The sequence below is a fragment of the Mixophyes fleayi genome, chromosome 2 (assembly GCF_038048845.1).
Source record: "Mixophyes fleayi isolate aMixFle1 chromosome 2, aMixFle1.hap1, whole genome shotgun sequence".
Taxonomy (NCBI): Eukaryota; Metazoa; Chordata; class Amphibia; order Anura; family Limnodynastidae; genus Mixophyes; species Mixophyes fleayi.
Genome location: NC_134403.1, coordinates 150,122,462 through 150,135,988, shown reverse-complemented (window position 1 = coordinate 150,135,988; position 13,527 = coordinate 150,122,462). Strand labels below are relative to the sequence as shown.

The window sequence follows — 13,527 nt, the reverse complement described above, 5'->3', positions numbered from 1 at the left end:
CTTTCAGTGTGAAAGACGGAAAGTGTGAGGTCAAGGGGACTATTTACTCTCAGTTAGGGAAATTTGAAATGTATAAACACAAAATCTAGAAGGTCTGCACACTATGGTTTTCTGATGTGCATGTAATCCTTTGCATTCTGTTCCATTTTTCGCAATGGATCAGGTTGTATTTGTGCTTCATAAAATGGCTGTTAATTCCTTTTTGAATGTCATGTTGCATAAATCATATGTAATTAGAGAAATTAGTATTGAAAAAAGCCTATTACATCATGTACAAGTTGTAACACACCAAGCACAATACAGCAAAACTTGTGTGTGAAAGAGCATATGAAATTGCTTCACATGCAAAGGAGATAAAAAAAAAAATCATATTAAAACATAAAAACTATGCTTTAGAATTACAGTAAAAGGATATACTAAAGACCATTAAAATTCAGGGCTATGGCTACTAACTGGTATAGCAATTTAAAGCTTGAATCTAACATCTATCACCAGATGTAGAGGTCATGTCCCTAGCCACATGATAATAACACAGAGGACTCTGGGAAGAAGTAACTCATGTCTGGACTAATAGAGCATATTATAGGAGCGGTAAAAATGCAAACTAAGATTCAATTTGTTCATCATAGTACAAAGAATGATGGATGCATTCTTAATGGAGTAACTTATCAAAAACCCTACATCCAAAAGTAACAGCTGGATTTACAGAGGTATGTAATTAATATATACAGTATATAGCACACACCTCTGTAAGAATAAGCCAAGTACTCTTTCTTACCAGACAGAAAAATGACATAATAATTGTAAAAGGATTCCATATGTGCAAATGATTGTTAGAAAAATCTAACTGGCAGAAGCAGCATCTGTGGTTGAACAAGAAGCACAAACACAACATAAAAAGAGAACATTGAATTTTCTCCAGTTAGCTAGAAAGTTGGATTACTAACACTGGGATAAAACCTAAGTTGTAAGAGGAAGGAGGTCTGTTTAATGCACAGGATCACACACAAAGAGATTAAATAATTTCTATAAAGAAAGATAAATATGCCATTAAATTTTCAATCGTATGATTGTGGCTGGATTACTTATATATGTATTTTAAGTAGTGGCGCAGTGTGCCAATGCATATCATTGCAAATGTACCGATTTTTGTATTGGAAATGTAATGATTTCTGAGACAGTATGTCACGATTTGTTTTGTAACTTTTATAAAGGACGTCCCATGCTACTTAAGTCTTTTCATCTGAGTGACCACATCTTTTTAGCCTGAATGCACAGGAGGGGGCCTTTCATATGGTGTCTTAGAGAGATAGGTTTCTTATCTGAATAATGTAACAGCAAGTAATTTATGAAATAACAGCTCTATGTGAATTTTGTTAAGTTTTTATTGTATTAAATCCAAATTTAGAGAACATATTACATCCGGATGCTAAAGATCTGATGTAATATCAGACTTAGTGGTGCCAGCAAAGATCAGGCAGCTAGGTTACCCCCTGCAAACTGTGTAAGAAAAACATCCCTTCATTCTCTTCTCACCCAACAGACCGGGTATACAGATATGTAAAAAACAAACAAAAGGCCCAGTTCATTAGAGCTTACAATCTAAAACAGGGAAATAAGAGGGACACAAGATGTGGTCAAGCAGGTTGAATCTGAAAGTGGGAATGGGATAGTTTAAGAAGCAGAAGCAAGCTTCTCGGAAAAGATGAGTGATTGCTCAAGGTTACAAACCTTGCAGCCAGTCTAAAAGAACATGGAGCTTCTAATTGAGAAGAGTCAATCCTAAAAAAAGTACTGTAGATTTCAGTGTGAGGCGCAAACAAAAGTGGTGTTGAGCCACAGGTCTTGATACAAGTGAAAAGTGTGGCTTAGTATATTAAGATGAAGATGTATATGTAGGATGGAGCTGAAAGGTGGAGATCTTTGTAAAATAAAAAGAATATTTTCAATTAAAACCTTATCATTAGAGGAAGGCTATTTAGTGATTGGTAGAGGGAGTCAGCTGAGATTGTCGTGGTTGGAGAGGTGAATAAGCTTAACAGCGGCATTCATAATGGACTGCAATGGGGAAAGTCTGAGAAGGGAAAGGAAAGTTAGAAACGAGCTACAGGAGTAAAGCCGAGATATAATAAGTGCAAGAAGCAAGCTAGCATTTTGTTTTAGAAACTAGAGTATTTTAAAGATATGGTTAGTGATTGGATATGAGGGGATGATCCCAAGAACCCTAACATGAGAAGCGTGTGAGAAATATTTTGTTAATAGTGATGAAAAATCCGGTTTTTGCTAAGTCAACTTTAAGATGGTTTGAGACATCCAAGCTGATATTACAGTTAAGAAATCAGAAATACAACATGGTAAGGAAGGAGTAAGATGTGGAGTAAAGAGACACATTTGAGTATCAACACATGGAGATTGCACTGGAAGTCACAGGAGCTTACAGTAGATTGAAAACAGAAGGAGACCTAGGACAGAGCCTTGATGTAATATCACTTAAAATGGGAGAGACAGGAGGTTACACCATTATGTGAGACAATAAATGTGTGATTGCAAAAGTAGAGAGCAGAAAACCAGGGAAAAACACAGAGAGAATGGAGAGGATCAAGGAGTGGATGGCCTACTTATTCATAAGTTTTCTTTTTTTAATAGTGGTGATAGGCATAACTTTCTTAAGGTTATCTACAGCACCTAAGACAAACATTAGATAGAATAATATAAGAAAAATATGACTGCATGATTTGATTCAATTTGGTAAATTGTCAGAATAAAACATGTTATAAAATAGGCAGCATTAATATATGGCCAAATTGTACCAATATTAAAAACAAGCAATATTTCATGTATTTGCAATATACTGTCTGCTACATTGTTCTGCTATGTAAAACCATAATCATTGTAGAAAAAAATTAAAATAATCCTTTACAGAGTTCAGAAGATGGTTATCTTTATAAAATCAAACAAGACAGTACTAACTAGGACATTTCTTTGAAATATAATATAGAAAATGGTTTGAGTTAAATTAAACTACACGGATGAGAACACAGAGTGAAATAAAATAGCCTAATATACCAGTATAAACTGCCTCCATTATATAGTAATTAATGTCTATTGAACCATTAATGATGTGACTCATGGAAGAATGATCACTAGATCATAGAGTATTAGATCCATGCATGGACTAAAACAAGGCTTAACAGTTTCTAAAATCAATTAACAGCGACAATGGCTTTATATAACTAGGAGCATACCAGTACTACTGTAAGCATTTAAAAGCAGCTTACCAAACAACTGTCTAAAGTTCTCAAGGTGTAAAAAAGCAAAATACACAGTGGAATGTGATGTACAACAATACATATAAACATTATACCACTAAAATATACTATAAAAACAGTCTTAAGAGCAATAAGCAAAAGTTATATTTATACATGACTAAGTAATAATGCCTTTCTGTGGTATTTAAATATATCTAAACAGCTGAAATGCTACAACATGAAGATTATTCAGAGCCTCTAAAATTACACTGAAAAAATGATATTTTGAGCTAATCCATATCACCGATGATACATTTGTTGCCTGCAGAACAATTTCCAATTTGTATACTGTAGTTGTGTTGTAAACTTGTTATAGTATTTTTCTGTTTTTGCCAATATGCAGAAGCTCATTTAATTGTGTGCAGAGTTTTATTTTAATAATAATGCAAGACAATATTAACTGACAGGCCTGTGTGTGGTTTTACAGTATAGCATGCAATCCATATACATAGGCAGCTTCTGACAGACAGTGGACGGAAAGTGGTGTAACACAATACCGATATCCAAACTTAGACATGTAGTCACATTCATCTGGTTGCTTTAAAAATCTGAGTTCCCAGAATATGGTAATACCACAAGCATTCCCAGCAAAATTAGAAGCAATATAAATTAGCAATATTTACAGTCACATCTGAGGGTGATATAGTCAAATAAACAAACATAGGGTTTATTTATTATCCTACGATGAGCCAAAACTATAGAGAAAAGGGCAGTTTTCACCACAGATGACCATCACAGGTCTTCATGCGATTTATTTAATGTTAATGCCGGAGAAACCAGAGATTTCTCTGCCCTTAATCAATTTACCAGCGCTTACCGCTGTGATCACAGACCTATGAGGACTGCGCAATTAGGCGGTGAATAGCAAGGCTTTTTCATGACTTCACTTTACCATGGGATCCAGCTGAAGCCTCTCTGGATCCCTACCAGTTTCATAACACTGGTGCATCTACCATCATTGAGCATCTACCAACTTTAGCAGTGCCACTTCCTCCTTTCGTTGGCACAAAAACATCATGGAGGAGGGGAGTCTTTCCAGAGCATATTACATAGCAGCTGTACAACATTCTGTATCACTAGGATAAATACAAAATGTTGATTAACGCAGATATATAGCTGGCCATGATAAATAGCGGTGGTAGTCAGTTTAACTGTGCTGTAAACACTGACAGTGTTTACACAGACATAAAGAATCCGAATCATAACACACCGACATGTCAAAAACACAGACACACCACAGTTCCGATGTGAGGAGAACCCGACACTTGAAAATTACGTCACTTTCAACCGCAACTTGCAAACTTAAAGCGGCAATGCAACGGACCCGATGTAGGCTCATGTAAAATAGACACCATAGAATGAACAACAAAGCAGTAACGCTTGCTCATGTTACAGTCTTGACTAATAAATATGTTTTTAAATATTTTCTGGCAAAGACTACTTTAGCTTTAAGACAATTCTTTATATATGTACTTAATGGGAGAGATACAATTCTATATTAAGTGCCACTGAAGCCTGGTGTGATGAGGCTATGTAGCAATTTCAGACCCAAAATCTTAAATTGTTTGAGGTGTGAGCAAAATTAGGCAAACTTTTCAGTACTCAATTAACCAGCATCATTGATTTGCAGCCATACATATTGATAGGAACAGCACTGGGGTCATAAATATACCACATTGTAGGTAATTTGTTTGCAGCACTAACAATATTACATAATGTTGCATAATATGGTGGTGTTTTAGAAATAAAAGATAATAATAATATGCACAATTTAATCAGCTATCAGTATAGACTGTGAACAATGCACAGTGTATTCTCATGAAGGTACAGATTTTTAGTGTAAGTATCTAGATAGCTATAGAGCGAGTATAAATTACACCCGTTTACAAGGATATACTATGCAAACTTCAAACCATACTGTTTCTCTGTTAAAACAAGACATATATAAAGACTGAATGGTTGGGCCTTTGTTACATTATATTAAATATAAGTGCGTGTGCCGGATACTGTCTGCACTCACCAGTGAACTTGGCCGCGCTGTCCCCATGTCCGCGGCGGCGCTGCAGGATGAAGTACTGGTTGGACTTGTGCGTGACCCATAGCCGTAGCGCGTTCTTCAGCAGAACCTCCTCGGGCTTCAGCCACATCCTGCCCGCCCGTGTCCGTAGTCACAGCCGCAGCATGTCCTGCTGCCCGGTACACACCACCACTGGGCAATACTTGCTCAGCACAGGGACTGGAGGTAGAGAACAAAAGCAATTAATGCACACCCTCTGCTTCTACTGCCCGCACTTAAGTATATTCTACAGCCCATAGCGGGTTACTCTGTTCTCACACATCCCATGAATGATCTCTCCCTGCACTGCAGGATACACATCTCCCCCATCAGTGTCAGTAACATACAAATCCAGACTCCCGAGATGGTTGCACCCCTCCCCGCTTGTCACTGGACTGCATAGATACCCTGTCCATAAACCCAGTCGGAAACACCACCATCTGCGCTGGGCAATCCTTCTGCCATCAACACTACCTCCGAGCACTGTAATCACAGCTGTCCGACGACTACTGATATTACTTTAATGCCACTCACGACCCTACACATCAGGAATTGATGACAATCAATCTTTAACCTTTCTCCATGTCACACAGACCTCTCTCAGTACTGCTGTGTTGTTATCAACCTCTCGCAGATCTATTGCCTGGAAAACATATTACCTGCCGGATCTGTGCTGCTTCTCCTCCACACTACAAATACAGTTCCGGCATCCAGAGAGGAAGTTCATCCCCAACCAACCCCATACAGATCCTTCCTTGTATTCTAGATGGCCTCAGAGCTGTAATTTCACTGCAATACCCGCGTACAATCTTCTCTTCACAATCAGTAAGATTTCATTCATCTGCTTGCAGCACTGAGCTGTAAACGGAAATTTAGAGTTACCAACTGTTTCTAATGTCAAGGAACAGTCACGGACTTCAAGATTTGTCACTGGAAATACCCTTATTTTTTTTTAGCATGGACCAACTGCACAATAAAATCACTTCTATTAGATGCAGGTTTAACATCTATCCCTTTTTTCTATGCTTTGCAAGTTCATACTTATTGTGGAAAAAAATGTGCAGTAGTATCAAATTCAGTAAACATGATTGGGCAAAGTGGCTTTCATTGCTGCTTAACAATGTTTGGGACTCTGTGTGCTATGCTGACCTATGCACTATCAGTTTGGAGTTTGTATGATGTCTGTGTGCTTGCATGGGTTTTTTTGTCTGGTGCTCATATTTCCTCCCACAATAAAAAAAACCCAATAGTAGGTCAATGTTAGTGCTTGCTATGGGGACAGCTATTTTCCCTGATTTAATAAGTATTGTAAATCAAAGACTTGCGCCTGATGGCTAAATTAAAGCCTATGGGGATAGCATTGCTGTAGAAGGATCTTTGGATCCCTCAGTGCAGCTTACCTACTCTCCCCTCCGGTCAGTGTCACATTGGTGGCCACTTTAGCGATAGTGACCACAGAGAAGATAGGAGATAAGGGCACTTGTGTGTTCATAGGGATGCTAGTATACGTGACTGCTGTTCCAAAACAACAATTTTGATAAATAGTCACAATCTTTTCATTCCTTTTCATTGTGATAAGGAATGAAAATGATCGTGTGTAAAACACCGTAATTGTTAAATATGCCCCTTCATAGCTATAAAACCACATCAATAAGAGGAACAAATAACATATATGTCTGTCCCATCATCACACTGTTCCTCCTTCATCAAACTGTGCTCCTCCATCAGTGTCCCCTTCATCACACAATTCCCCCTTCAGCAAACTGTTATTTTTTATCATTTAAGATATATCTGATTGCTATATTACAATTAAAATTTTTGGAAAGTGGTAGTAACTTACCATTCTGAATAGCAAATTAATTGCAAAATATTTGTCATAAATATTATTAATGCTCCTTTCTAAACTCATGGTGCTAACTTTTTTTTTTTATTGGGACCACAACGTTTTAATGAACCACTGTTGAGACCCCAGGCACTGCATAACTGACAGGGGACCTCAAACACAGTTTGTGAGACCCACAGGTATTGCACTTCTGCCTTATTTTCTCACCTTATTTTCTCACCTTAAATAGGTGAGAATTCAATTATATTTCACTTCTTTCAATTATACATGGTACACATTATATTTGTTTTTCCAATATTCTAAGTTGTGACGAGGAACTTTGCTGTATCTTGTCAGTGTGCTTGGTGTCCCCATTTTTTGTCCCCTACTTGCATATATCGAACTAACCTCTATTGTAATTTCAGCCTTTTGACGAGTACTTCTACATTTGATGTTGAAATACGCCACCTGGTGATTTTCCATAATCACTACATGTTTTAAATATAAGAATGTTTAGTGCAATGATTGCAACCCATTGTCAGGACACTTTTGTGTGTCATAGTGCTAGGTTGAAAGTGTCACAATAATACATGTAAAACAAAAAAAAAGGTAAATGTATACAATGGGGAAAATATGTGAAATATATTTTAATTGGAAGCTAAAAGTAAAAGCAGTGCCATAACTAGACATCTTAGTGCCCTGTGCGAGACAGGGCATCGGTGGACCCCATCTAAGTGGGAGTGACATTTGCCAAGTGGGTGTGGCCAACCTAATGTGGGGGTGTGGCTAGCACTTCACTGAAAAATTCTGCTACACATATTTGCAAATGCATGATAAGCCAAATGCATGATTATATATATATACAAGTTAACCCGTGCATGATACTCATGCATTCTAGTTAAATCAAGATACTTAAGGTGTTAAAAAGGTTCTTGTCATGCATTTGGGCCATAGCCCAGGCCTCAACCACCAACCACTCCCCACTGTCACCCCCGGCAACCACCAACCACTCCCCACTGTCACTTCTCCTTCAAGAAATATATATATTTTTTTTAAATCTTTCTAAACACTTTTAACAATTAACAAATTAAATTAACAAATTAAAAACATCTTAGTATACCAAATTTCAGCCCTTTCTGAATTTTTTTTTCCACACACACTAAGAATTTAGTAGGTCAGTGTATAACTCCGCCCAGCAGGTGGCGCTGCAGCTTGGTTTTATTTTTTCCACACACAGACTAACACACGCCACTAGACATTTATATTATAGATATATATATATATATATACATATATATATATATAAAAGAGAGAGAGACCTATCTCTCTCTCACCATATATATATATATATATATATATATATATATATATATGTATACATACAGAGAGAGAGAGAGATAGCTATAACTCTAGATATATTTATGATGCATTTGGCTTATCATACATTTGCAAATATGTGTAACCGAGAATTGTATGTGTGTGTATATATGTGTATATATTTATATATATATATATATATATATATATATATATATATACACACTCACACAAAACCTATTAAACCCTGTCTCTTTGTCATATATAAAAGAAGGTGTTATATAAAAGAAATTGACTTACTGCTCCTCTTTTTTCGTGTGTTCCACCGGTGGAACTAGTCAGGTCATGTTTTGTAGCTCACATTTGTTCTAAAATAAAATAAATACAAATAAATATAAATACAATAAATATATATATATATATATATATAAATCAATAAAAATGAAAATATATGCATAAGAATAAAAACAGGTATATTATAAAATAGAAATTAATATTAAACTTATAGTTGAAAAATAGAGAGAGATTAAGTAAAATAAGGTGTTAGTGAGATCAGTGGGAGTATAGGTGGGTGGGAGGGGTGGTGGTATATAAGTGGACTGGAATAGGAGGTTGGGTATGGAGGAGGTAGGTGGAAGGGATGAGTGAGAATAGTAGGTAGTGAAATGGAATAGAATTGAGAATTATGCTCTTATAAGAGCAGTTTGTTGTAGAAATTACTTTTCTACTCTAGCAGTTGTGGTCAGTGGTAATCGGCGCTGTAGCTGCGGCTGAGCGGCTTCCTGGATTGGCATTTGGAATGCAAGTCTGCGTTCCAAATACCGAACTTCCTGTCAGTGGAACTGCAGGGAATAGGATGTTTCTTGTGGGGGAAGCTCAAGCTGGCAGGCAGATGGATGTAAGAGCGCTGTGTGCAGTGATTGAGCCTGGACACAGAGGCAGGTAGCGGGTGCTAATGCGCCCCCTTGGGCTTTGTGTCCTGAGGGACAGCACTGCCGGCACCTGCCTAGTTACAGCTCTGAGAAATAGCTAAGGTTTCACTGCTTCTGGTATGTTACGAAATCAATCATTATTAAAGTACTATATGTCATGAAAGAAGTTGGTAATCACTTTTTCATGGACTTTTAATTGTGTAGTACATGTACAGATATGGTTCTCAATCTGTTGGAGGCTGCAGAATACTTTATAATACATTGTAAGTTGGAATTTCATTTAATACAGATGTGCATTTGACACCACAATATTCCTGCATTACGGTACTTTGAAACACACATAATTCTGTGCTGCAGGACGACCCTTTTCCTTCCACCATCTAACTCTCAGTCTATGGCTTTCTGCTAGCCTCTATTCCCTTCCTGACATTATGACCTTGCCCTTATCATGTATAACCCAGTCCTCACCAACATAATCACACCAATTGACAGGTCACCGCTGTGCACAAGATCAGCACACTAAATTCCTAAAAACTCTCTTTGCTGCTGGGTCCGTTCAGATGATTTGATGGGCTACATGCTGTTCTATCCCTACCCACTTCAACACTGAGGACATCCCAGGTGAGCAGAAGTTAAAAACTAGATACAACAAGGCATTTAGACCCTAGTCATATGCCCTTTAAAACTGTCAAAGAAGTCCCTACAAAAAACATTGGCGGGGAGATTAAAACAGACTAAACATACCTTTCAACATTGACATGCTCCAGCTAAATGGAGACAGATAACAGGTATGGACTAAGTCACAAAAGTATGATTATCCCAAATCTGTGCTGCTAGTGCCCTCTCACCAACAGAACCGTAAAGGACACTACCTGATTCATATAACAAACAAAATGTGATTATCCTACAAACCCTGAGCAAGGACAACCCTTTTTTCACATAAACTTATTATACTGGCTTAAATTGTTTTCTTTTTTTATGAAGGTGCGGAAAATACATGCCTTTTCTGAACATGCAAAAGGAAACAATTTTAATAAAATATTTAAGGATGTAAGATCATATATGTGTTTGAACACATCAATTCAAATATTTATAATTATAATACAACACTGTCATTTGTGAAAACCATGGTTGGCCTTTTCGGCTCATATTTTTCTGACGGAATAGTTGTATGAATCACTTCTGTCATCTTTCTTGCTGATAATTATATTGACCTCCTTCCCCCTCATTTTCATGTATGATATATTTCACAAATTCTGTTAACATAAAAAATGTCAAATTATAAACAAAAGTAGTAACATAACATTCAAATCATCCACCGGAATAAAATGATGTCAGACCATCTCCTGCTAGCCATTAATGATAAATTCCACTCTGCAGTGGTGGAAGTGGGCTGGTATACGGTAGTATGCCCTACCGCCACTTCTTCTACTGCCTTCATTGTAAAACTATCAATTTTCATTCATTTACATTTTCCATACCCACACTTCTAAATTTCAACTTTGACCACTGTTCTACAGGAGGTCTCCACATAGATTTATACAAAATTTACATTTGAATTCAAAGTTTAATACATTTAAATTTAACAGTAAGTGCTCGAATCTACACATGTAAACCCCCAAGTACAGTGCTGTCAGCCAGTACAAAAGACTAAATAAAACTGCCTTCTGTTTGTAAATAAAATGCAGAAGATTTAGTTACATAAATTTGCAAATATAAAATAAGTCACTTAATGCTGCGTCTCATAGAGTGATCTTAACTCAAAACAATGAGAGTCTATATTAGGACACATATATTTAAGGGTTAGAATTGAGTGCCACCAACAATGCAATATATTTATTTACTATATAGAGTGAAACGAAAAAACGGCCTATCGCTGGCAACATGGCTTTTGCCCTTTGCTAAATCTGGCCAGAAGTTTTTGAAATAATCCTGGGCCATATTTATCAAGCAACATATTTTAAACGCGATCATTTTCATTACTTCTTGCACTTGCCTCACAGCACTGGGGTCACGAGTTTGATTCCTGCCCTATCTTTATGGGGTTTGCATGGGTTACCTCCAGGTGCTCCAGTTTCCTCCCTCACTCCAAAAACATACTGGTAGGTTAATTGACTGCTATTAAATTGACCGTAGTCTCTGTGTGTGTGTGTGTGTGTGTGTGTGTGTGTGTGTGTTAGGGAATTTAGACTGTAAGCTCCAATGGGGCAGGGACTGATGTGACTGAGTTCTCTGTACAGTGCTGCAGAATAGCTATATATAAGTAGCTGATGATGATGTCCGCATTCTCCGTCTGTGGAGCAGAGCTGAAAACTAACATAAGAAGGAATGGCCAGCTTGAGCTTGTGTACATTAAGAAGAATATGTTCTGAAAATCTGTGGCTTTCAGAACTTGTTAAATTGTGCAAAATAGCAGTCCCCATACAAATCCATGGGGACTGCTTTTGCGTTTGAAGAGACAGCAGCTGATATCTCCGATATCTGCTGTGATGCCCTAGTGATAAATTGACATAATCCATAAATATCCAGCTATATCCTGAAAGTTGCAGTTTTGAGTGAAAAAGGAAAATTAATAAATAGACCCCATGGTCTCAGTGATAAACAAGGGATAAAATGAAATGTGAATGCTAGATATGTTATCATTTAAACACAATAAATCATTTATCAGTTGCCTTTTTCCAGTGTTATACTAGATTGTTAGCTCTCTCACGAACACAGGCCCGGCGCTCCCATTAGGCAAGGTTAGGCACTTGCGTAGGGCGCCGGGCTCTGGAGGCGCCACAGAATAACCATTACTTTAAAACTGTGCGGCGACCGCTGACCATACCTGTCACGGCCGCCGCACAGCATGCAGATACATCCACAGGGAGGCTATTGCTCACCACCGCCGCCGCCTCTCTGCTCCGTCTCCTCCCCTCCACTCACTGACAGTCGGGCCGTGACATCATCATCACAGCCCGACAGTGTCAGTGAGTGGAGGGGAGGAGACGGAGCAGAGAGGCGGCGGTGGTGATTCAAGGTAAGGAAAGACGGGGTGAGGGGGGGGCGCTGATTTTTGCAGGGGGGAGGGGCGCCGATTTTTGCAGGGGGGGGGGGGCGCCGACTTTTACAAAATGCCTAGGGCGCCATGGACCCTAGCACCGGCACTGCACGAACAGGCCCTTTTTGTTTTTATCTCTACATTTATTTTGTGTACCTTGTATTTCCATTTGTTTTATGCATGCCTTGTTTTTTCCAATGTGGTAAACTGAAAACATTTGCCGAGCTATACCAAATAAACGCTTGCTTTCAGAACTTCACTCAGGAGAAGCAGCACGACAACTGGGAATGCACCCTTACCCTAATAATTTCAGTTAAAGGAACGTTTTGCCTTACAATTGTATTACAGGGTTACGGCTTGGGCATTGGGGCTAGTTTGCAAACTAAAACCTTAACTCAAATTATTATTTTATTTCAAAATGATAATAGATTTGAAGTGTGACTGCATGCCTTCAGCACATTCAGTGAAAATATGGGGAATGAGATGTATCCTATTATGTAAAAGCCATGTTACATGAAGACCAGTACCCCTAGTATATACCTACAGGTGCACTCTTGAAGCCAAACTTCTACACACAGGAAGTACATGCCTTATCACTGAATAGGTACAGAAATAATACAGTCACATTGAACAACTTTTTGCCATTTCAAAAGAAAGTTAAATATGTGACCTAAGCATATGTGCAGGGTGACTTCCTCATTTGAAAGGTCTTAATGATTGTCTATAGAACATGACTTTCAATGGCTTTTAGAACATTTACAAATTGGTGTCCAGACCCTTCGGGTCTCCATGAAAATCACTGCTCAGTTCCCATGGAGGTTGGATAAAGGTAACCTAAGCCCGAAACCAAACCCTACTTTACCTCTATCCTATGTAAATAAGACCCCTAAAGCACGCAGATAATGAATGTGAACATACTGTAACCCATAACTGAAAGACAACCGCCTATAATTTAAAAAAGACGAGACGTGCCGCAGCGCTCCTGCACATGCGCAATTATAGGGAACGTGCGCCGTATGAGTGGAGAGCCGACCTCGGGAGCGCGCACGCTG

General features: G+C 38.1%; 1 protein-coding gene across 6 annotated transcripts in view; it reads right to left on the bottom strand.

The window, feature by feature from the left end:
* Positions 1 to 6,303, bottom strand: part of TBC1D8 (TBC1 domain family member 8) — an 86,262-nt gene extending 79,959 nt beyond the window's left edge. The window contains exons 1-2 of one of the 6 annotated variants that reach the window (XM_075200237.1): positions 6,024 to 6,303; positions 5,329 to 5,544 (exon numbers count right to left, since the gene is read on the bottom strand). In XM_075200237.1, the coding sequence (XP_075056338.1) occupies positions 5,329 to 5,455 (127 nt within the window). In that variant the 5' untranslated portion in view covers positions 5,456 to 5,544; positions 6,024 to 6,303. The other 5 variants (XM_075200235.1, XM_075200232.1, XM_075200236.1 and 2 more) reach the window with 5 other exon arrangements.
* Positions 6,304 to 13,527: the final 7,224 nt, after the last annotated feature.